This window comes from Lutra lutra, chromosome 3 (genome assembly GCF_902655055.1).
Source record: "Lutra lutra chromosome 3, mLutLut1.2, whole genome shotgun sequence".
Lineage (NCBI taxonomy): Eukaryota > Metazoa > Chordata > Mammalia > Carnivora > Mustelidae > Lutra > Lutra lutra.
Window position 1 is genome coordinate 57041065 of NC_062280.1, and position 23591 is coordinate 57064655.

Genomic DNA, 23591 nt, shown 5'->3' on the forward strand with positions numbered 1-23591 from the left:
TCATGGAATGAATTCTTCGGCCTTTTTTCTTTTGAGTCTTCAGAAAGATACTCCCTTTCCTCTCTCTCATAAGCTGTGTGTTTCCTCATTCTCCCACCATTTATTACTTCAGGTTTGAGGGGGAGGCTTTTTTTTTTTTTAAAGATTTTATTTATTTGACAGAGATCACAAGTAGGCAGAGAGGCAGACAGAGAGAGAGCGGGAAGCAGGCTCCCTGCTGAGCAGAGAGCCCGATGCGGGGCTTGATCCCAGGACCCCGGAATCACGACCTGAGCCAAAGGCAGAGGCTTTAACCCACTGAGCCACCCAGGCACGAGGGGGAGGCTTTTTATCAAAGAGGTGGAGTCTAGTCAGCCCTGTTTTACCCACATGGATCTGTTGCTTCCTGCTAGTGGGCGTGGGGCAAAGACAGGAGTGGGTGCCAGGGTGAGGGCCTGGATCACTCCCTAACCCAGTGGGCTAAGTGCACTTAGGCCCTCAGTTGTTGCAATAACAAAATTGCCCTGTTGTTACCCTTAACATTATTGGGAATTCTTTCCTTTTCTGGCACTCCTTTATCTTTCTGTATGCTTTTTGCATTTATGAGTTTTTCTTTTACTTTGTAGTTACAAGTATCTTATCGGGATCTTGGGAGACGTTTTGCTAGCAGCCTTAAAGGAAACGGGATTTTCTGCTTTTATCACCTTTAGCCTACCACCACCCACCCACTGCACTCCTGGCTGCTCCCCCTTTTCCTTGTACCCCCATATTCCTTGGTTTTGTCCTGCCTCATTCCTAGCCTTTGCAGCCCCTGCTTTCCTCCTACCCTCTCTAGCCTGTTTAGCCTGTCTTTCCCTCTTCCTGCCCTTTCCCTGGTAGACATCCGATTACTCTGTGTGTGCCACAACCACAGGCATGCCCACACTCCCCCACCAGCGATGGAGATGCCCTGGACTGGAAGTGAGCCCAAATGCAGGGTGGGCAGAGGAGAAATGGAGTGTGTGCCTACACAGAGCCCATCCATGATGGGGGGGGGGCATGTGTGCTCAGTGAGACTGAGAACCCCACCTCCTTTGGAACAGGGTCCCCGAGTGCTTTCCCCGTACTGCGTCCACTTCAGCCATCGAAAATAAACTCACCACCTGGCAGTCAGCCCCCCACGCCAGCACTTTGAACGGTCTTTGTGGGATTGATCTTTATTTCACCCATTTGCCAAGTCAGGCCATGGTGGGTGACCCATTTAGACTTACAATCTTTGTATCTAGACATTGCCGTCCTAGGGAATGCAAATTTAAAATATTTACAGGAAACATAGGCACATAAAATGTGAACTGTGTAAAAGTGTAATCCTCCCATTCACGTTCCTCCTTGGTGCGCTTCCTTTCCTAGAAGCAGCCACTGCTGCCAGTTCCTGTGTGTCCTTCTAGAGAACCTCCGCTCACGTACAACTATGTACGTTTACATTTTTCATATATACATAAGGATACAGTGTATATGCGCGTGTGTATATAGAGAGGCATACATAAACACACACGCACACACACTAAAGGAATGTACATTCTATTTTAATCATCTGTATGATGGAGTATTCCCTCAAGTTTCTTTCCTTTTTCATCTCTCTCACCTATCTTTGGAGAGGGGCATAAATATTATTTGTCTGCCTTGCTGCCTTGGTGGTTCTCAGCCCTGGCCAGGCCTGAGAGGCACTCAGGGAAGAGAGTTGCCAGAGCCTGAGCCACACCCCAGCGCTGCTCTGACAGCCTCCCTGGGTCCTGCGGCTTCCCTGTGTGCGGGGCCTGGGAACTGTGGCTTTGGGAGCAGCAGGCCTGGCAGATCCACCCAGTCTGCGTGGGGGGTATTCCACAGGGCTTGGGGCCCTGAGTACCCCGGACAAGGAAATGGGGAGTAAAGGATTCCATGCAGATACCAGCTTGCTTTTGACCGCAAGCGGCCCACTCCTTTCTTCTTCACCTGGGCCAGGCCGAGTGGTGAGCCTCTTGGTTGGATGGGGTGGGAGCGGCACTGAGTGCCTCCACCATGGGCAGAGAGAGCAGGCCCAAAGCCTGCAGGAGTTAAAGGAACTTAGAACGCAAAGGAAGAGGAGAAGAAACTATTTCAGGTGCTTGGTGACTAAACATCTATCTCGGATCCACTTCGCTTGTATGGTGACAGCATAAGGTGTGACTGACGGAAAGAAAATTAACGATCTGGGCCTGGGTGCCTCCCAAATGGAATGATCCAGGAATGCTGTGGAGCTAATTAACCAGCCGGCACGAAACGTGAAAATAGATGAGGGAACAGGTTTCTTCTCATGGTGGCCTGGTACTGCGTATAGACCTATATATACTATTTTTGGCATTCCCTATTAAGTATTCAAAATGATGTAATGTTGAAAGATCTACCTCAGTAGCCCTTTTTCAGGGTAGCAGAATGGATTCTGGATTGGACCTCCTGGGTTCAGACTCTGCTTTTGCCGTTGGCCAGTGTCCGTGAACAGGATACCCGCTGCTTTCTGTGTGGTGGTCTCGTTGTCAGAGGAGCATGAAAACAACACCCACTTTTAAGGTCCTTGTGAGGATAGGAGATAATGGGTATAAAGTGCCTTGAACCCTGTCCTAATGCATAGTACTCCAAGGAAAGCATTTATTGTGTTGAAATACCACACCCCCCCGGGGGCTTAGGGGTGGACATTTTTGAGGCCTTGTATCTTTTTTTTTTTTTTTAAGATTTTATTTATTTTATTAATTAGAGAGAGTGCAGAAGCACATGAGCAGGGGCAGGGGAGAGGGAGAAGCAGGCTCCCTGCCAACCACGGAGCCCGAGGCAGGGACTCCAGGACCCTGGGATCATGACCTGAGCTGAAGGCAGATGCTTAACCCAATGAGACACCCAGGTGCTCTGAGGTGTTGGCATTTTTTAAGCTTAGAAACTCTTTCCTGGTGACCTGCTTAAAGGAGAATTCTGACAATAAGAGAGCAAATGCCAGTCTCTTTCCCTGGGTCAGGACAAAGTACATTTGGTTCTCTAACCACTGAAAATTGAGAGTAAAATTGTGAGGTACACAGTATTTACTGATCTCCATTTAGAATCTGGTTGGTGGGTTTGTTTTTTTTTAAAGATTTTATTTTTTATTTATTATCTTGACAGAGAGAGATCACAAGTAGGCAGAGAGGCAGGCAGAGAGAGAGAGAGGAGGAAGCAGGCTTCATGCCGAGCAGAGAGCCCGATGCGGGGCTCGATCCCAGGACCCTGGGATCATGACTTGAGCCAAAGGCAGAGACTTAACCCACTGAGCCACCCAGGCGCCCCTGGTTGGTGGGTTTTTGAAGGCAAATGGATAAACTTGTCCCGTTAACCAGGTTTTTCTGCACTGGGGGAGGGTAGGAGTTTGCTGCTTTGTTGCCTCTTGGCAGTGTTGAGTCTTAGTCACGATTCTGAATAATGTTCTGGAAAACTGCTTTCTTGGATACATTTATCTTAACTCTCTTTTTGGAAATGTACATTAACAATCAGTAGCTCTGGCTGGTTACTTGGGGGAAGATCCTGTAAGACATAAAACAGCGTAAAATGCTTTCAGTTGCAGAGAGGCCTTCCAGAGGCTCCCGGAATGATACTTGGATCTTGTGGGAGGAAATCTTTTCCAATTTCCTAGGTTTCTGTAAATCTATATGAGTTATGTGGTTATAAAACCTTATGATGGGAAATATGTTTAGGAAACATGAATGTGCTCCCAGGCAGGGACTGCACAAAAGATGCCCTAACACATTTAATGCCCCAGTTAAATGTATTGCACAAGTCCCGTTTTCTGGAACTGGATAAACAGAACATCTTTTCTTTCTATTCTGAGCTTCTGTCCCCCTCCCCTCTCCACCTAGTCACTTCAATGGCACAATAAATGGAAATCTTATTTCCTGCATCTGCAGACCTATTTACCTGAATGTCTAAGCTCCCCCTTGCCTTTCTCAGGGCTGTTCTTTCTGAAATGCGATTTTGCTTTCATCTCCCTAGTTTCTTTGCCCTCGTTTTTTTTTTTTTTTTTAAAAAGCTTTCTCTAATCCTGCACTCCATTTACTTTAATCTGTAACGTTGGACATTGCCATGCTGCATAGACACCTTTAAACATTCATCATCTCCCAGATTTGCATTTTCTTCCATTATGAATTTATATCCCTTTTCACAGTCTATACCAGTGAAAAAATTTTAAAATAAAGAACTATTATCAAAAGCCATTTCTGCCAGTTTAAAATGCCTTATTGGATAGCTTTAATCCTTTTTGATAATTCCATTATCTTTGTAAACTATGACTTGAATTTATGGTATGTGCATATGTATGTATGTAGTTATATTTATAACACATGGGAAGAACCTTATGCCCCTATGCCCTTTATGGTCTTTTATTTTCGGAACTCAAAGAAGTGGTGATTTTAAAATAAGAAAAGTGCGTGTGTGTGGGTGTGTATAACAGTGGCTGTACATGACCTGCAAAGCCTAATCCTTAAAAGCAAAATGTTCTGACCCTTTAAAGATGTCTTAATTTAAAATCATGTCTGTTTTGGGGACCTCCATTTTTTTTCGAAATAAAGTTCTTAAATGTGTAGAGCAGTGAGCTGGCCAGTTGCGGGAATTGGGAAAGGAGGTCATTCTAGGTATGTGGCCCCTGCTCCCATAGTTAACCTCCACGTTCCAGCTTCCTGTCTGTGAAGCAGTCTGATTGGACTGGATGTTCTCTGAGACTGAAGGCACGTTGGGGATCCATCAGTGTTCCATGGGAAACACCTGCTGGTGGGACCGGAGGCGGCCCGGCAGATCATGGGTAGTTGATAACATGATTTTCCTACTCTGGAGAGGACACCTCGGCCTACCAGGGCTGGCATTTCTGCCATACCAATAGGAAGGGCGATCCGAGTGTATCTCATCACTTAATGGAGGAGGGAAGAAAATAGGTCACAGTTCAAAGAACACCAGCACTAAGGGGACTGTGCTCACAGTGCCGGTTTTTTCAGTGAAATGGTTTTAATTCTTCTCGAAATCTCCTGGAGCATCTGCTGAGGAATGTCAAGTCAGCCAGAGAATTTCTGGTGTCATGTTGCCCAGAACCAATGTTGGATAACTCATGGATGCCCCTAAGAGATTTTCGCTCTCTGCCACTGGCGTCGTCTGCGTCCTTGTGTTGCTCTTGGATTTATGTTGACCTGAACACCTTAGCTCGCATGAAGTTAAAGCACCAGGCTCCAGGATGCCGCCTCCGGCTTCTAGGCTGCCTGATCACCCCACTTGTTTCATGCTGCCTGTTCATAGGTAAAACTTCGTTTCCTGCTTTGTGCCTTTCTAGTAAAAGGGAGCTGGAAGTTCGGGGTCTTTCACTTTGTCTGAAAAAGCAACAGGACAGCATGTTTGGGACTGATATTATGGTGAGATGTCAAAGTAAACTTGAAATAGAAACCCTTCCTTCCTGAGCCCCAACTCCAAGTGTCGTTTTATTGCAGACCACATAAAATCACAGTGTCAGAGTGCAGCTCTTCCAGAGGCTGGAGGTCCTCATGGTTACAGCCTGCTTTGGAAACATCCTCACCATACTTGGAGTTAATGAAAATATTTGCTTTGCTTGATATAAACAAAGTTTATGGGCAGAATTTGTAATTAGATAACTCTCTAATTTTCTTTTACCCTTCATTCCCCAGTTTTTTGCTTGTATCACATTGGAGAATACTAAGTATTTAAGAAAATAAACCTTTTTTCAGTAACAAGGTTTACTATTTTTTTCTGGTGTTGTCATAATAGATACATTTCTCCCTAATTTTGTTGTGTCCCCACAAATTAAGGGGCTTGAAGTCTGGTTTGGGGTTTTCTTTTCTTTTCTTTTTTTTTTTTTTTAAGATTTATTTGTCAGCGAGAGAGCACACAAGCAGAGAGAGAAGCAGGCTCCCCGCTGAGCAGGGAGCCCAGTACGGGACTCAATCCTAGGACCCTGAGATCATGACCTGAGCTGAAGGCAGATGCTTAATCAAGAGCCCCCCAGGCGTCTCGGGTTTGTTGTTGTTGTTGTTACAGGTTGGAAATAGTTGTGTGTGAGTAGGGAAGATGGTACCTTGTCACAGCACCTGCTCCTCTCAGGCCAAGCTAGCTGTTGAACTAGCAGGTCTATGATTTAGATAGTATGAGGACAGCCACAGGGCAAACCACATGGGTAACCTCTTCGAGGTGCCCCTCAACTCCTCTGTGCGTACCTTTTGGGGCTGTGGCCTCTGTGCTTTCCAAGTTCTTCTCCATCTCCTAGTGTTCCTTGCCAGATATCTAGGACATCAGGCAACCAGGCCCCATTCTTGTAGGCATAGCACCTGCTTGCATTCCCCGCATGAGCCCAGTGTAGTGGTGGTCACATGTTCCAGAGACTGGACCAGAGAAGACAGCTCTCCTTCCCTCTGCTTTCTCAAATCTCCTTAGTGTTCAGCTTGCTCGGCCTCAGTGGGCATTTGCTTTACTGTATACCCCCAGCTGTGCCTTAAGTTCCCTTCCACAGACAGAGATCACCGGAGAGGCAGCAGGGAAACCTCATGTCCTGGCTCAAGACCTCAAGGAGGTAGTTTTAAAGGATTTCTGGCTGATCTCCAGGGGTGTAAGAGCAGCTCCGGGTCCTGGCCATTGGTGGTGGCTTCTTACAGTGCAGATCAGGAGGCAGGGCGAGCGAGGGTTATAGGAGGACCAGACTGGGGCCCTGCTGCTGTTCACATAGATTTAGGATGTAAGGATTTCCACTACTTCCAGCTTCCTTCCCCCAGGGACAGAACGTTTGTGTGGATATTCTTGTTTTTGAAAATTCTAGTGAGGGTTTCCTGGTAATTCTGTTTATTTTTTCAAATACCAGTCGCTTGGACATTTAGTGATAAATCTTTAATTTCCCAAGTCTGTTAAAACCCGCTGAAGCGGGTGTCTGGGTGGCTCAGCTGGTTAAGCGACTGCCTTTAGCTCAGGTCATGATCCTGGAGTCCCAGGATTGAGTTCCCTGTTGGGCTCCCTGCTTGGTGGGGAGCCTGCTTCTCCCTCTAACTTACCCCTTTTTTGCTCTCTCTGTCATTCTCTCTCAAATAAATAAAATCTTTAAAAAAAAAACCCCAAAACCCTTCAGGCATAGCTGGCCCAGGGGAGACTCAAATGACCTTTCTGATGTTGCAAACTTACCTATTGGGCCCATGGCTTTTCCATTCACAGCTCTGCTGGTTCTGAGTTGCCTTTGAAAGCCAGGCATGAGCCTGTCTGCCTGTTTTAACCCCAGTCTCACCCCCCATCTGTGCACGGGGTGACTACTTATTTTCATACCTCCCAACATGATGAATGAGCACAGTGACGCAATTCGAACTTGAGAGTTTAGGTCATGTCTCTTTTGAGTCTTGTACACAAAGACTGACAAAAATTGAGCTTCCGATTCAAATCCAAGCCTTGGTTTTTCAGAGTCAGGAAGGTCTGGTAAGGACCAGTTGGGTAGTAGTTAGCAGAGAGACTAGTTTGCTTATGAAAAGCTTCCTGTATTTTTTCTAGCTCTGCTGTATATAAAATTAGAATACTTGTAGATGTTTTCATCATCAGGGCAATGGTTTACCTTCCCTCCTCACCCAGCCTCAGTTGCTTCTTAGTGCACTCAGGAGGGGAGGAAGGGATGGATGGGGGAGGAGCAATAGAAGAGAGTTTATTATCAGAATGCTTGAGGACCAGCTGTATCTTTTCCAGAGAGGCTGATCTTAGCCAACATACTCTTCCTTTTGTCCTCTCTATACTGTAATTGTGTCCTCTGTATTTTGTCGTTGGATCTGCTTACACTAGAGTATCTAATTTCGTGATAGTAAGCTTGTTTGTCCTTAAGTTCATTTAGGGGCTGAATTCCAGAGAGAACCTGCTTCATCAGTGAATCCTGTTTCCAGTCCCATGACTAAGAGTTGGGCTGGTCGAGTTGTAGGAAGGTAGTTGCTGTGCTGTGGGGATTGTGGTGTGGATCTGATGAGAGAAGAGGTCTATGGTACTGGGGAGAAATGTTGAAGTTGGGAGACTCTCCCTTGGGTTCTCTTATTGGAAAGAAGTGGCGGGAAGCCAGGGAGTTCTGGAAAGCATCTGGGTGTTTGAATCTCTTCTATGATACCTATGTAAGATCCCCTCCCTTACTTGAGCTGAAATCATAGTTTCTTATGGATCATTCATACTTGGTCTTAATCTAATCTCAAGGGACGAATGGGTGGCTCAGTCGGTTAAGCATCCAGCTCTTGATTTCAGGTCAGGTCATAACCACACGATCCTATGAACGAGTCCAGCATCAGGCTCTGTGCCCAGCAGGCAGGAAGTCTGCTTGAGATCTGTCCCCCTCCCTGCTCATGTACTCTCTCAAAAAAATAAGTCTTAAAAAAAAAAAATCTAATCTCGGTGGTGCGTGGGTTGCTCAGTTGGATAAACGTCTGCCTTTGGCTCAAGTCATGGTCCCAGGGTCCTGGGATCAAGCCCCTCATTGGGCTCCCTGCTCAGTGGGGGTGTGCTTCTCCCTCTCCTCCCTGCTCTTGCTCTCTCTTGCTACCTCTGTCTCTCTCAAATAAATAAATAAAATCTTAAAAAAAAATCTAATCTTAGATTGGTAGCTTTCTGGACCCATTGTTAGGAGTAAAACTGGGCTAGTTGATAGGATACAGAAAAGGGTATGAGGTATGGAGTTCATTGATACTTGAGTGGTGAAACTTGAATTTTCTCTCACATGGTAAAAAGTCCTCTAAGAATGGTAGAAATAAAAAAGAAAAAACTATTAAGAAAAACAACATACACATAAGACATATAGGAATTATATTCTAAGGATGTAGTTCTTAGGAATTAATCTACCTATAATTGATGATCTAAATTCAGGTTTTTCTCTCTTCACTCCAGGAGGTGACTTTGGTCCAGAGACGTCCCCCCAAGTCCTGCCCTCTTGCCATGGTGGCGACTTTTCCGTGAGCAGCCTCCCTGTAGCGGAGGACACCTACAGGGTGAGCTTGGCCAAAGGTGTCTCCATGTCTCTGCCTTCATCGCCTCTGCTGCCTCGACAGACTCACTCAGTGCAATCAAGATCAAATAAAAAATCTCCAGGTAACTGAACAACCAAACAGCACCCAAACTAGCTTGGTTGTATGTGTAATGCTTTTATTGAAATGAAGCAAACTGGTGCTTATAAGGAATTTTCTGGGAAGTTGTTTTCTTTGTTACAGTAATTTCTGGAAGAAGAAAATCTTAAGAAAGTTATGATTTGAATACACTCATTTCTTTAGTTCAGCCTGTATATAAACTTTTGATTGCTCAGGCTAGACTTTTATAAATATTCAAGATCTTGTTATCATTATTGATGTAATCATTAGTCTTGTTTTCTTGGTCATGAATTCGGGAATGCTATAATCTAAACTCACTGTGGTACATTTAAAAGTTCTGGATTTTGGCAAGGGTAATCTGACAACAGTTCATTTATTACTGCCTAGTGTTACAAACTGATGTCCTTTCTTTGATTACATCACCCAGCATTGGAACAATTATAAATTTTTTGAAAATTCAGATTTGTAAAGGGGTGGGAGCAAGGGTCTTACAGATTACTTTTTTTTTTTTTTTAAGATTTTATTTATTTATTTGAGAGAGAGACAGTGAGAGAGAGCATGAGCGAGGAGAAGGTCAGAGGGAGAAGCAGACTCCCCATGGAGCTGGGAGCCCGATGTGGGACTCGATCCCGGGACCCTGGGATCATGACCTGAGCCGAAGGCAGTCGTCCAACCAACTGAGCCACCCAGGCGTCCCCAGATTACTTGTTTTAAAGTATTTTGGCTTCCCTCATCATGACCAAGTTTTTGCACTTAACATTACCAGTGAAAACCAAATGTTACTTAACTTTGAGAGGTTATGGTTCAGAAGTGAGGAAAGCCTTCTGGAAACCTGCAATCATGAGCATTCCTCTGATGTTTTAGGTTTGCTGAGCATTTGTTTAGTGAGGGCAGTATAGTTTGGGGCCTTTGTTGACCAAAAGGGGGGGTGGAGGGGGTAAGGATTCTTCTCACGTACACATAAATGAATTTGGAATTGGTCTAAAATATGTCCTGGGGCTATAAAATTGGAATCTGTTTTTCTGGTTTCATAAGTATTTGTATCACTTGACACATGATAGTCATGATTTCTGAATCTTTTAGCGGATATTTGCAGTTCGTGTGGTGACAAAATTTAGAAGGCAAACCTTGAGGCTCTGAGTGTTAGAAATGGTGCTATGAATTGGTAAGTGTCCAAAACGCTTTATTGTTCTAGAGCTTTCTTATTTTGGACAGCATTGTTTACAATCCAGTCATTAGCTGGAACTTGGAAACCCTTTTGGTATGAAGCAGTTTCCTGTGCCAAGGAATTTGACCTGTTTATCAGTATTTGGGGAAATTCCTGGAATGTCCTTCTTTCTCTTTGCCGTTCCCTACCACTATATCTCTTGGTCAGATTTCTTCCCTTCTTTCAAATTGTGGTTCCCACACTGCCTTTCTTGATGGTTACCCCATTGGAGTTATCTTCTCCCTACAAATTGTGCACAGCATTTTACTTTTTCCTTTATCAGCCCTGTCATTTGTCCTTTTCCCGTTGAATCAGTGTTTTTTATGTGTAGCCTGTGTCTGATGGGCATGGATAGGCCTGATGGCTGCTTTGAGTATACTTCATCTATATAAAACCGATAAGAGAATTCTGAACCTCTCTGGATTTTATTTATTTGAGAGAGAGAGAGTGTGCGAGAGAGCATGAGAGGGGGGAGGGGGAGAAGCTGGTTCAGTAAGCCAGACATGGGGCTTGATCCCAGGACCTTGAGATCATGCTCTGAGCTGAAGGCAGACTCTTTACCCCTGGGATCATGACCTGAGCCAAAGGCAGACAGATGCTTAACTGAGTAAGCCACCCAGGTGCCCCCCTATCTGGATTCTTAGGGGACCTTGGTTGAGGGTAATGCAAGTGCAAAATGCAGAGATTCGACCTTTGGTAGAATTTGCTCTCCTATAGTCTGTGCTGCTGCAAATGAATTGATGCTGTTTGGGCCTTAGGTCTGGTGAGACTACCTAAGAGCCTAGGGAATATGTATTTCAGAGAGAATTTTATTAATGTTATTATTTTATTATTTTAAAGATTTTATTTATTTGACAGAAAGAGAGAGATCCCAAGTAGGCAGATGCAGGCAGGGGTGGGCGCGCGGGGAGGGGTGGTGGGTGGGGGGAAGCAGGTTCCCTGCTGAGCAGAGAGCTGGATGCGGGACTTGATCCCAGGACCCTGAGATCATGACCTGAGCCGAAGGCAGAGGCTTTAACCCACTGAGCCACCCAGGTGCCTGAGAATTTTATTATTAACAGATGTTTGTTTTAGTGGGACTTGAATCTTTTTCATCTTTAACTTGATTTTTGCCGCTCTGTTGAGATACACAACTATAACTCGTACGTTTAAGGTGTAACATGTAGTGATCTTATGTGCGTGTGTGTATGGCAAAATGATGACAGTGAGGTTGGCATATCCATCCTCTCATAGCTCCAGTGTGTTTATTTTGTGGGGTGTTAGTGGGCTGCTAAGTAGTGATGAATGTCATGGTGAACACGGAAGGGATGGCTATCCAGAATGTTCTCAGAGGCCACAGGCTCTCACGGGCCAGAAAGCCCTGAGGAGGCCTGACCAAATTTGGTATTGTATAGTTTGATTTTCTCCATAGGAATAAAATTTGTTTCTGCTGAGTTCTTTGCAAGGCAAGGCCTTATGAACAGAAGGGAGTAGTTGTGTGACATTCAAACTTTTAATGGATCGAAGAGAATATTCTCCATATTAGATGCTTTCGGTCCAAATTAAATACACTAAGCAGATCCTTCTCTAACAGAGCCATGTTTGTGCTTCGCCCAAATTTGTGCAGCAAATTGATGTCTCACAGTAGTGATTTGCCTTCATTATCTTGGCAATCTTAATTCAAAAGGGAAGCTAAGGGCAGATATGCTTGCTTAAAAATGGCAGTGACTCAGAGTACATCAGACAACAATGTTTTTCCACAATGTCTAATGCTCATAGGTTTCTGTTTAAGCCATATTGTTAGAAACGTATCCAGAGACCGAGTGTTCTACCTGCCTGTAAAATTAGTTGGCATATGGTTGTGAACGTGCATTGGATTTAAAAATAGCCATCTATTTAAAAAACTCACACTGTTGTTGCTAATGATACAGTAAATACGGTATGTGCGTGCTGTGCCCATAGGCACTGAGCCCTCCCTCCTGCACTCCCCTTACACCAGCCGGGCTGGGCTTTAGGATCTTGTCATCATTCAGAACCAGCTCTGAATTACCGTGATGACTTCTGTTCTCATTTGTATGATAAGACCCTTTTCTCTCTCTTTTGTTTAAGAAGGTGCATTTAAAAAAAAAAAAAAAGTAAGAAAATCTAAACCTGTTTTACTTGTTTGGATAGAAACTCTTCACTAATTGATGCTAATCAAGAAACTGTCAGGGACTGAAACTTCTAGCTAAGGTCAAAGACTATATAAACCCCTATAATTGGCACTCCAAGTAGCCTGTTTTAATGAAAGCTTGTATTTTAATACAATAGGTGATTAGCTCTCGGGCCATGGGAACTCTGGGCCAGAGACAATTTCATTAACCTTGCAATAATGTGACCCTGCATTTTTCATGGTTGAGTTTCTTACATTCCACTCATATTGCTCGGTAATATTATTTGCTCTCATACTACCTTGTTCCATATAGTTATATTTTTTCACTTGTTAGTCTAAAGATGCAGTTTTTGGGTTTCAATTTATTTCCCCCCTGGAATGGAAACTACATTTGCTGGTAAAGAAAACAAGGGCCAGTATCCATTATAGTCCTGTGGTGGTTGCAAGCTTTTTTGGATTAAGAATTCATTAATATTTGTAATGTATCCTTTTGTCTTCCAGAGAAAACAAAGCCCATTTCCTGTGGTTTATTTATTAGTAATATCATTAGTTACTTTATATTTGGATTATATTTCCCAGATTACTTTGGGCCCATTATGCAACACTCCAAAGGTAGGGCATGAAACAGGAAGCACGCTTTTAAAATACTGTGATGGTACAGCAGTAGAGGGTGGAAAGTGGGGGATACTGCTTTTTTCATCTGTGCTTGTGTGGCAAGACTTGCTGGTGCCGGCCCTTTCACTCGGTTCCGTGTCCATTTCTTGCTGTAGCCATTTTGGAAACCGCCCTGGCTGGCTGTTTCTTTAAGGGAGGAACCTCCAAGTTGACAGGCTGTGAAGTGGAAGTCATTCTGCCCTTTGATTCTTGGACCATAAGTTAATTGTCTGTCCAGGCCCTCCCTTTCTCACCCTGCAAGTGTGTTTTATAGAAAATTAGCGCTTTTGTTTAAAAAGATTTTTTTATTCTACTTCATCAAGGGAGCACCAGGGTGGTTCATCGAGACCTGAAACTACACGTGCATGGCCTTTTTTCACTTAATATAATATCATGAACAATTTTCAGTTTGCTTGAAGAACTTGAGATTTAATGTCTTTTGTTTCACTATTCCATGGTTGATTTTTAACTAATTTCCAGTTGTTGGGTATTTGTTACTTTTCAGGTTTTTAAATTGTAGCATGAGCCAAGATATTTTGCTTTGTTTTTGCTGTTCAGTACCTACGAATTCAGAAATTTTAATTGTGGTAAAATACAAGTAACAGAATTTACCATCTTAACTATTTTTAAATGTGTAGCCCAGCTGTGTAAAGTTCATTCACATTATTGTGCACCCAGTCTCCAGAGTTCCTGATGTGATTGTACTTGTCCAGTAATTTTTGTGCACATCTGATATTGTAAGAGAGGCAAGTTCCCAGAAGTGGAATTATTGAACTAAATGGACTGTGTTTTTAAAGATTCTCGGTGCATACCGCCCAGTCATTTTCCAGAAAAGCTGTATTGATTTCACATTCCCTCCCACATTCTTTGAGAGGCTTCTTTTTGAAGTTAACAGTCTTCTGGGAACCATCTCAGATGGATAAGTGCTGGTGCAGTGCTTTGTCCGAATTAGATAGAAGGGGCTGAGAGAAGTCCTCCTGTCACCTTCCTCTTTTTGAACTTCCCTTCTGTCTGCATTGCTCAGACAATTTCCATTTTCTTTCCTTCCATGATACTGTGTCAGGGGAATGATCGCAGCTGAGTCAGATCAAGTTCATGGTCAGAAAAAACACTCAGCTGGCCTCTAGTTTTAGCTACAACCACACTCTCTGTTATGTGGGGAAGATCATAGACATTTTCTATTTTTTTAAAAAAGATTTTATTTTTAAGTAATCTCTACACCCAACGTGGGGCTTGAACTCACAACCCTGAGATCAAGAGTTGCAGGCGTCCCTGGATCATAGACATTTTCGAGTTGGCGAGGCCTCCAGAACAGGTCAGACCATCGGTGCCAGGCCTCTTTGCAGGTATGGAAGGCATGGAACTTGCCCCAGTGTGGAAGTTACTGGTGGAGCTTTGGCCTATGCCCAGGTCCCCCGCTCTGTCCCCAGCATGTTCTCTGATGCCACTCTGCATTGTTCTGCCTGTTCATTGTTGACACATGAGCGGTAAATGACGGGGCTTTGTGTTCTGGTTACATGCACAACAGGAGGCTATGGGCTTCATGTACCCACATGCCTCTGTGAGTCTTTTTGATGGGGGAGGGGAGAGAATAACTCAGGAAATGCACAGTCCCAGCCCAAGCCTGCCTGTAGCACTGGGCTAGTGTGAGGCCCTGCTTTCACATAAGTGGTGTGGGCCACAATTGGGGCTCTGATTTTCAGCAAGGACAGTTCCTCCCGCTGTGGTGAATAGGAAAACATTCTTTGTTTCCTCCCAGAGACTTGTTATCTGATAGCCCCCTCCAAGGAGTAGGCGGCTGCCTGTGCCTCACTGCCACGCCCATCCGTGACCCGGACACACACACACTGTTGTTCTGTGTTTACACACTGAACCCACGTGCATTCCTTTGCACCACTGTGAACCTGAGGACCTTTCTGAGTGCCCTTTATTTCCACACCTGTGATCCTGGTTCACCCATATACACTTTGTCCGTGCCTCTGACACACCCCAGAGTTTTAAAGAAGTCTTTAAAGGCAGTCTGGGTCTGCCTTCAGAGATTCTGATTTAATGTATATGAAGTATGGCCTGGGCATTGGGATTTAAAAACAAACAAACAAAAATAACTTCCCAGGTGATTCTAATATGTAGCAAAGTTTGAGAGCCACTGGTAAGGAATTAGAATTATAGGAGATAATCACATATTATTTTTTAATGAAGGTAAATACACTGATATTAGCTGTAGTTTTTAAATTTTAGAAATAATATTTGAGGAGGAAAAGACATTACAAAAATGTACTAAATAAAGGTACCAGTAAATCTGGGTTTCCTCGTACCCCCAGAAAGACCACCTCTTTTGACACTCGGTTCAGTGGCTTTCCTGCCGTTTTGTAGTACAGATGTGATGGATTTGACCATTTACCTGAGCACTGCGTATAAGACGTTCCCAGTTTTCCACCAAATAAAGAACAGTAGAAGAACATTCTTTTATATTAATATTTAAAGGCATCTCTAATATTTTCATTGGATAGACTATGCAAGTGGGATAACTGGGTGGATACTGATATTGAGAATGGATTGTGATATACTTACCAGTCATTGGTACTTTTTTCTTTGGGGACTTTTTTGTGGTATTTGTCTAATGTTCTACTTGGGCAATATGTATTTCTTACTGGATCATCATAGCTTTCCTGTTATTTGCTTTAAGGCTATCAGTCATATATGTCACAAAAACATTTCCCCAGATCATTGTTTTCCATTTAACTATGTTTATAAGTGTTTTATGACTTACTAAAGTTTTTTTGTTCTCTCCATTCAAATTTACGTACTTTTCCATTGTGATTTATCCCATTGCATTTTTTAAAAACAGCTTTATTGTGATGTATCACAATATAATTCACCCATTTAAAGTTTACAGTTCAGCGTTTTTAGCATTTTTACAGGGTTGTGCAACCATTGCCACAGTCTAATTTTAGAACCTTTTTATCTCCCTTTAAAAAAACCCATTCACATTAGCAATTACTCTACATTCCTTCCTACTTCCCTCCCCCTCTCCCTAATCCACCATCCCGCAGCCCTAAGCAAACAGTAATCTACTTTCTATCTCTGAATCGCCTATTCCAGGCATTTCATATAAATGGAGTCCTGTAACGTGGGCTCTTGTGACCGACTTCTTTCATGTAACATCCACTTTGTATGTAGTATGTATCAGTACTTCATTCCATTTCATTACCTAATGTTTTATTGTATGTATACACCTCATTTAAAAATCCGTTCTTCAGCATGGGGACATTTGGATTTCTACTTTTTGGTTTTTTTAAATAATAACGTTATGAACATTTGTGTGTGCATTTTTGTGTGCATATATCTTTTTCCTTTCTTGGGTATATACCTAGGGATAGAATTGCTGAATCATATTTTGGAGCACTGCCAAAATATTTTCCAAAGTTACTGCAACAGTTTGGATTCTCACCAGCAGAGTGTGAGATTTCCAGTTTCTCCACATTCTTCCCAACAATTGTTGTTGTCCGTCTTTTTTTTTTTTTTTTAATTACAACTGTCCTACTGCATGTGAACTGGCATCTCCTTGTAGTTTTATTATTAAGTTGTAATAATGCTTTTTCTATTCTAATTACAAGTTATGCAGTATACAAATTCCCTTTCATTCTGTGAATTGTCTTCACCTTCTTGATAACTGTTGTTTCAAGCACAAGTTTTTAACTTTGATGTAGTCCAGTTTATTTTGTCGCTGTCCTTTTGATGCTCTAAGACACTATTGCCTAATCTAAAGCTGCAAATACTTATGACTATGTTGATTTTTCATACATGTTTTGAGATAGGGGTCAACTTCATTCTTTTACATGTGGTTATCCAATTGAACTGGTGTTATTTATTGAAAAGACAATCTTTTTCCCCGTTGAATGGTCTTTGACCAAGTCACTGCTATGCTCTAAACCAGCCCGATGTTCCACTTTCCCCTTCACTTTATTCCCCTCCCAGTTCCTGAGGTCAGAACTTCTATCGGACTTGATGTCGGACTTCATGTGTGTCCTACATCTCCTGCTTCCGCCAGCCTTCCTTTGTGTCTCTCCTTTTCCCCGTGTGAGAAGTAACTTCTTGCTCCAAACACTTGTAGCACTGTGTTTCCTTCTCCCTCTGCACAGACGTTCGTTGCACGTCTCTTCCCTGACATTCCCAGAGCTCCTTGTCTTTGTTTCTTGTCCTTGTTTCCCTATGGAAGCCTTGGAAATAGGATCTAATCACTTCTTTCAGTTACCCTGTTAAAATGGATAGGAGTTTAGTAATTAGCAGTCATCAGACCCATGTGATTGGTTGAAATAGTAATGGATACATAAGCCATTTCAATGAGATGGTACCTTACATTTTTAAAGTTAGAAACATAGTTTCCCCCATATCTAGAGAGAATTGATTCTTTATAATTAAGGTCCTGTCTCTCTGTCAGGGCTTTGCTATCATTAGACGTGAGCAAAGGGGAGTATATTTTAAGCTGGGTTTGTCAGGGGCCTTCTCAACACTACTTTTCTTTCTTTCTTTCTTTCTTTCTTTCTTTCTTTCTTTCTTTCTTTCTTTCTTTTTAAGATTTTATTTATTTGAGAGAGAGCGAGCACACAAGCAGGGGGAAGGGGCAGAGGGAGAAGGAGAAGCAGGCTCCCAGCTGAGAAGGGAGCCCAATGTGGGGCTCTATGCCAGGACCCCAGGATCATGACCTGAGCCAAAGGCAGACGCTTGACCCACTGAGCCACCCAGGCGTCCCTCAACCCTCCTTCTCTATGCTCCTGTCACTCTGCCATGTTCTCAGCCTCTTGGCATTTTTGGGGCATGTTTCCCACCGCCTGCGGTTAATGATGACTGGAGGCTTTATCCACTCACACTTACAGCCGCGTCAGCTGCACCCTGTGGTGGTGTCACATGGCGGGCGGCGAGAACAAACCCCAGTGCTGTGCTCAGAAATGAGTCTCTTTACCTCAAGAAAACAGATGGGGGGTACGCCTGGGTGGCTCAGTGGGTTAAGCCTCTGTCTTAGGCTCGGGTCATGATCTCAGGGTCCTGGGATCGAGCCCTGTGTTGGGCTCTCTGCTTAGCGGGGAGCCTGCTTCTCCCCCCCCCCCCCCCGCCCCCCGCCCCCGCGCTGCCTGCCTCCCTGCCTTCTTGTGATCTCTCTCTCTCTCTGTCAAATAGGTGAAATCTTAAAAAAGAAAGAAAGAAAGAAAGGGAAAGAAGGAAAGCAAACAGATGGAGGCAGGGAGAGCAGTGGTGGGACTCTCTTCTTTTCGATCATTTCTGATTCTCAGACAGAAGTAACAGAAGCCCATGGATGCTATGGTACCTGTAGTTAACACTGATGAATGTTAAAGTAGAAATAGATGGGAAGGAAAGCTTGATGCGCCATCTTGAATCCTCAAGCTGGTCGTGAAACAAGTGTGTGTGGGTGGGGGTGCAGGAATGGCTGGCTGTGTTCTAGGTGGAGGGTCAAAGGTGTGCATTGGAAAGCTGAAGGGAACACAGAATGGGGATCTCCAGAGGCGAGCTCAGTAAGAACCAGAGTGCCTTACAAAGGGAAAACCGGGACCATGGGGAAAATCTTCATTATCCAGGCCTGGTGTGTTGAACCCAGTAAGCTTTGCCTCTGGTGGCTAATGGAGAGTAGCTGGCAAATAGTTACACATGGAACCCTTTGTGTGCACAAGCGTTCTGAGAAATAAAATTTAAGAAACTCTTCCAGGGAGGTGTGACTTTCTTATTACTTTTATCACCAACCAGATCTTCCTTTATTGGTCAAAGGTCCTAAGTGGCAGTTGATGAGGTCACTTACTGTTTTTTTAATAGAATTTTTAAAAAAGAGCAGTTCACAGCAAAACTAAGTGAAACCTCTCGAGGTGTCTCATACACCCCTGCCCCCACACACGCTCAGCCTTCCCATTATAGACATCCCCCATCACAGTGGGACATTTGTCACAACCAGTGAATCAACATTGGCATGCCATCATCACCCAAATTCCAAAGTTCACATTCTTGGTGTTAGACATTCTGAGTTTGGGCAAACATATAATGACATGTATCCATCATTATGGTATCCTAATGTATTTTCACTGCCCTAAAATGTGCTCCATTCCGTCCATCACATGCACCCCACCTTGAACCTCTGGCAACTCCTCACCTTTGTAGTTACAATCTCCATGGTTTTGCCTTTGTTGGAAGGTCACATCGTTGGAATCCTATAGTATGTAGCCTTTTCCTGCTGGCCTTTTCACTTAATAATTATGCATTTCAGGTTTCTCCATGTCTTTTTCATGACTTAATAGCTTATTTCTTTTTAGTGCTGAATAATATTCCATTGTCTGAATGCACCACAATTTGTTTATCCCTTCACCCACCAAAGGACATCTTGGTTGTTTTCAGGTTTGGCAGTTATGAATAGGTCTTTTGTAAACAGCTGTGTACCAGTTTTTGTGTGGACATAAGTTTTTAACACCTTTGGGTGAATACCAAGAAGCGTGAATGCTGGCTCATATGGTTAAGAGTATGTTTAGTTTTTTTTGTGTTTTTGTTTTTTTTAAAGATTTTATTTATTTATTTGAGAGAGAGGCAGTGAGAGAGAGCATGAGCGAGGAGAAGGTCAGAGGGAGAAGCAGACTCCCCGTGGATCTGGGAGCCCAATGCAGGACTCGATCCCAGGACTCTGGGATCATGACCTGAGCCGAAGGCAGTCGTCCAACCAACTGAGCCACCCAGGCATCCCAAGAGTATGTTTAGTTTTATGAAAAATTGACAACTTCCTTTCAAAGTGGCAGTACCGTTTCTGCATTCCCACAAGCAATGAATAAGAATTCTTTTTTTTTTTTTAAAGATTTTATTTATTTATTTGACAGAGAGAGACACAGCAAGAGAGGGAACACATGCAGAGCGAGTGGGAGAGGGAGAAGCAGTCTTCCCACCGAGCAGGAAGCCCCATGCGGGGCTCGATCTCAGGACCCTGGGATCATGACCCAAGCCGAAGGCAGACTATCAACGACTGAGCCACCCAGGCACCCCAAGAATTCTTGTTGTGCTACATTCTCACGTGCATTTGGGGTTGTCAGGCTTTTTTTAATTTTTTATTTATTTTTTTATTTTTTGGATTTTGGCCATTCTAACAGGTGTATGGTGGTCTCTTATTGTTTTAATTTGCAGTTCCCTGATGACATAAGTTGTAGAGTATCTTTTCATAGCATATTTTTCACCTGTATATCTTTTTTGGTGAGCTGTTAAGGTTTTGGACATTTTCAAAATTAGGTTGTTTTCTTATTAAGAGTTCTTTGTATGTTTTGGATTTAGTCCTTAATCAGATATATCCTTTGCAAATATTTTCTCCCAGTTTGTGGCTTGTCTTTTCATTGTCTTGCCGTTGTCTTTCACAGAGGGGTTGTTTTTAGTTTTAATGAATTTCAGCTCATCAGTTATTTCTTTCATGAATTGGGGTTGTATCTAAGCAGTCATTGACATAGCCAAGGTCATTAGGATTTCTTTTATGTTACCTTCTAGGAGCTTTATAGTTTAGCCTTTTACATTTAGGTCTGTGATCCATTTTGAATTAATTTTTGTGAAGGGTGTGAAGTCGGTGTCTGGATTTAATTTCTTGCATGTAAATGTCCATCCTTCTTCAAAGTTTTATTGGCTATTTTGGGTCTTTTGCCTTTCCATATAAACTTTAGAATCAGTTGTCTAATATCTACAAAATAACTTGCTGGGATTTTGATTGAGCATACATTGAACTGTAGATCAAGATGGAAAAATTGGCATCTTCACAATATAGAGTCTTTCCTTCCATGAATATGGAATATCTCTCTCCATTTGGTTAGTTCTTTGATTTCTTTCATCAGCATTTTTTAGTTTTTTTCATGTGGATCTTTTACATATTTTGTTTATACTGAAGGATTTCACTTTTTTTTTTTTAAGGTTTTATTTATTTATTTGACAGAGAGAAACAGCAAGAGAGGGAACACAAGCAGGGGGGAGGAAGAGGGAAAAGCAGGCTTCCCACTGAGCAGGGAGCCTGAAGCCAGTTTTGATCCCAGGACCCTAGGATCATGACCTGAGCCGAAGGCAGACTCTTAATTACTGAGCCACCCAGGCGCCCATAGGATTTCACTTTTTGAGGCACAAATGCAAATGGTATTGTTTTTAGTTTGAAATTCCACTTGTTCATTACTGGTATATAGGAAGTCAGTTGGCTTTTGTATATTAATTCTGTATCCTACAAGCTTGTTATAATCCCTGTTCCAGGAATGTTTTGGTCCATTATTTCAGATTTTCTACATAGATGATCATGTCATCTGTGGAAAAGGTCAGCTTTATTTTTTCTTGCCGATCTATATGCCTTGTCTTGTCTTGTCTTACATTAACTAGGACTTCCAGGGTAATGTTGAAAAGGAACGGTGAGAGGGAATATCCTTACCTTGTTCCTAATCTTAGTGGGAAAACTTCTTGTTTACACCATCAAGTATGATATTAGAGTTCTTGTAGATATCCTTTATCAAGTTGAGGAATTTTCCCTCTATTCCTAGTTGACTGAGTTTCTGTCATGAATGGATATTGGATTTTGCTATGTGTTTTCTGTATCTATTGATGTGATCATGTGATTTTGCTTCTTTAGCTTATTAATGTGATGGATGACATTAATTTTCTGATGTTGAACCAGCTTTACACATCTAGAATCAATCCCACTTGACTGTGATATAGAATTCTTTTAATTTATTTTTTTAAAGAGTTATTTATTTATTTATTTATTTTTTTAAGATTTTATTTATTTATTTAACAGAGAGAGATCACAAGTAGACGGAGAGGAAGGCAGAGAGAGAGAGAGAGAGAGGGAAGCAGGCTTCTTGCTGAGCAGAGAGCCCGATGTGGGACTCGATCCCAGGACCCTGAGATCATGACCCGAGCCGAAGGCAGCGGCTTAACCCACTGAGCCACCCAGGCGCCCTAAGAGTTATTTATTTTAGAACGCATGTGTGCACACAGGCAGGAGGGGCAGAGGGAAAGAGAGAGAGAACCTGAAGCAGACCCTGTGTTGAGCACAGAGCCTGATGCGGGGCCTGATCCCATGACCCCAAGACCACAACTCGAGTTGAAACCAAGAGTCAGACGCTCAACTGACTGTGCCACTCAAGTGCCCCTATCGTTCTTTTATGCATTCTTGGATTTGATTTGCTAATATTTTGTTGAGCATTTTTGCATCTATATTTATGAGAGCCATTGGTGTGTAGTTTTCTTGTACTGTCTCTGGTTTTTGTATTAAGGATGCTGGCTTCATAGAATCTGTTACAGTGAATCAGGAAGTATTCCTTTTATTTTTGTCCCCTGAAAGAGATTGCAGAGAACTCGTATGATTTCTCCCTTAAATGTTTAGTACAGTTCACCAATGAACCCATCTGGGCCTGGCACTTTCTATTTTGGAAGGTTGTTTGTTGATTCAATTTCTTTAACAGCTTTTTAGGCCTATTCAGATGGAGCTCATGTTTTGAAAAGCCTAATGTATCACCTGGCATCAGTCAGAAACCTGTGAGACTCTGCTTTTAACTAAGTAAAATATTAACAATACTGACAGGTGCAGAAGTCTCCAGCCACGCCAGTTTGGGGCAGTTTGGAACTGGGTTCACCTCTTACTTGGTGTGCTTGGGTAGGTGTTTCCTTATTTGGGAGATGGGGGTAATGAAAGTTCTCTTTACAGGGTAACTGAAATTTAAATGAGATGCAGACTGTGAATTGTAGGGCCTGATGGCACATGCTCTTCTTTGGGGATTGTTGTTTGAGTGTAGCCATCTGCCTTGGAGCCTATCTTCATTTTCCTTCTTCTGACTTGGTGGCCGAGAATGGAATCTCACAGTATTGGTCGTCTCAGTTCTCCATCCTCAGCCAGATCCTCCTGCCGTCTGCCCCCAACGGATTTCATCCTCCAATATCTGTGTTTCCTGGCAAGCATATGTCTTCCTTGTGGGCAGCAGGCTTTATTCTCTGTGAACAGGACACGGAAGCAGGATAGGGCAATGACTGAGCCACTGGGTTCTGATCCCAGTTTGGCCACCAACTACTTGTATTATTCCTCCCTTGGTTTGCACGAGATTGTACGAAACGATTACAGTTGTGTCTGTATGACTGCCCTGTAGAGGAAGCCAGCTCTGTGAGCTGAGATGCACGTGCAAATGTTTAAGAAAGCACTTCTGAGCAGAAAAGAGACATTTGGGCAAAGAAAAGGTGGGGTGCGTGGTGGTGCCGCCCTGCCTCAGTGATCTGTGAAGCTCCTGTGAGCTCTGTACAAACCAGAGCGAGTGACGGCTGAAGCTGATGGAACGTAAGTGCCCCCGCGTGGTCCTCACGTGCTCGCCAGGCGAGGGGAGTAGAACTTCGATGGGAGCTGAGCGGACACTCGCGGGTCTGAAGCACAGTCACAAAGTTGCTCCTTGTATGGGTAAGTGATAAAGTTGGCACTCAAGGCAGAAACCTCTGTCGGGTTACTCCTGGACATCCCGTAGGCTGCTCAGACATG

General features: G+C 43.2%; 1 protein-coding gene across 9 annotated transcripts in view; it reads left to right on the forward strand.

Annotated features, from left to right (window-relative positions):
* Positions 1 to 23591, forward strand: part of TANC1 (tetratricopeptide repeat, ankyrin repeat and coiled-coil containing 1) — a 238633-nt gene that overhangs the window by 98369 nt on the left and 116673 nt on the right. For all 9 annotated transcript variants that reach the window (XM_047721852.1, XM_047721855.1, XM_047721858.1 and 6 more), the window contains one exon: positions 8878 to 9078. In XM_047721852.1, the coding sequence (XP_047577808.1) occupies positions 8878 to 9078 (201 nt within the window). The remainder of the gene's footprint in view (positions 1 to 8877; positions 9079 to 23591) is intronic.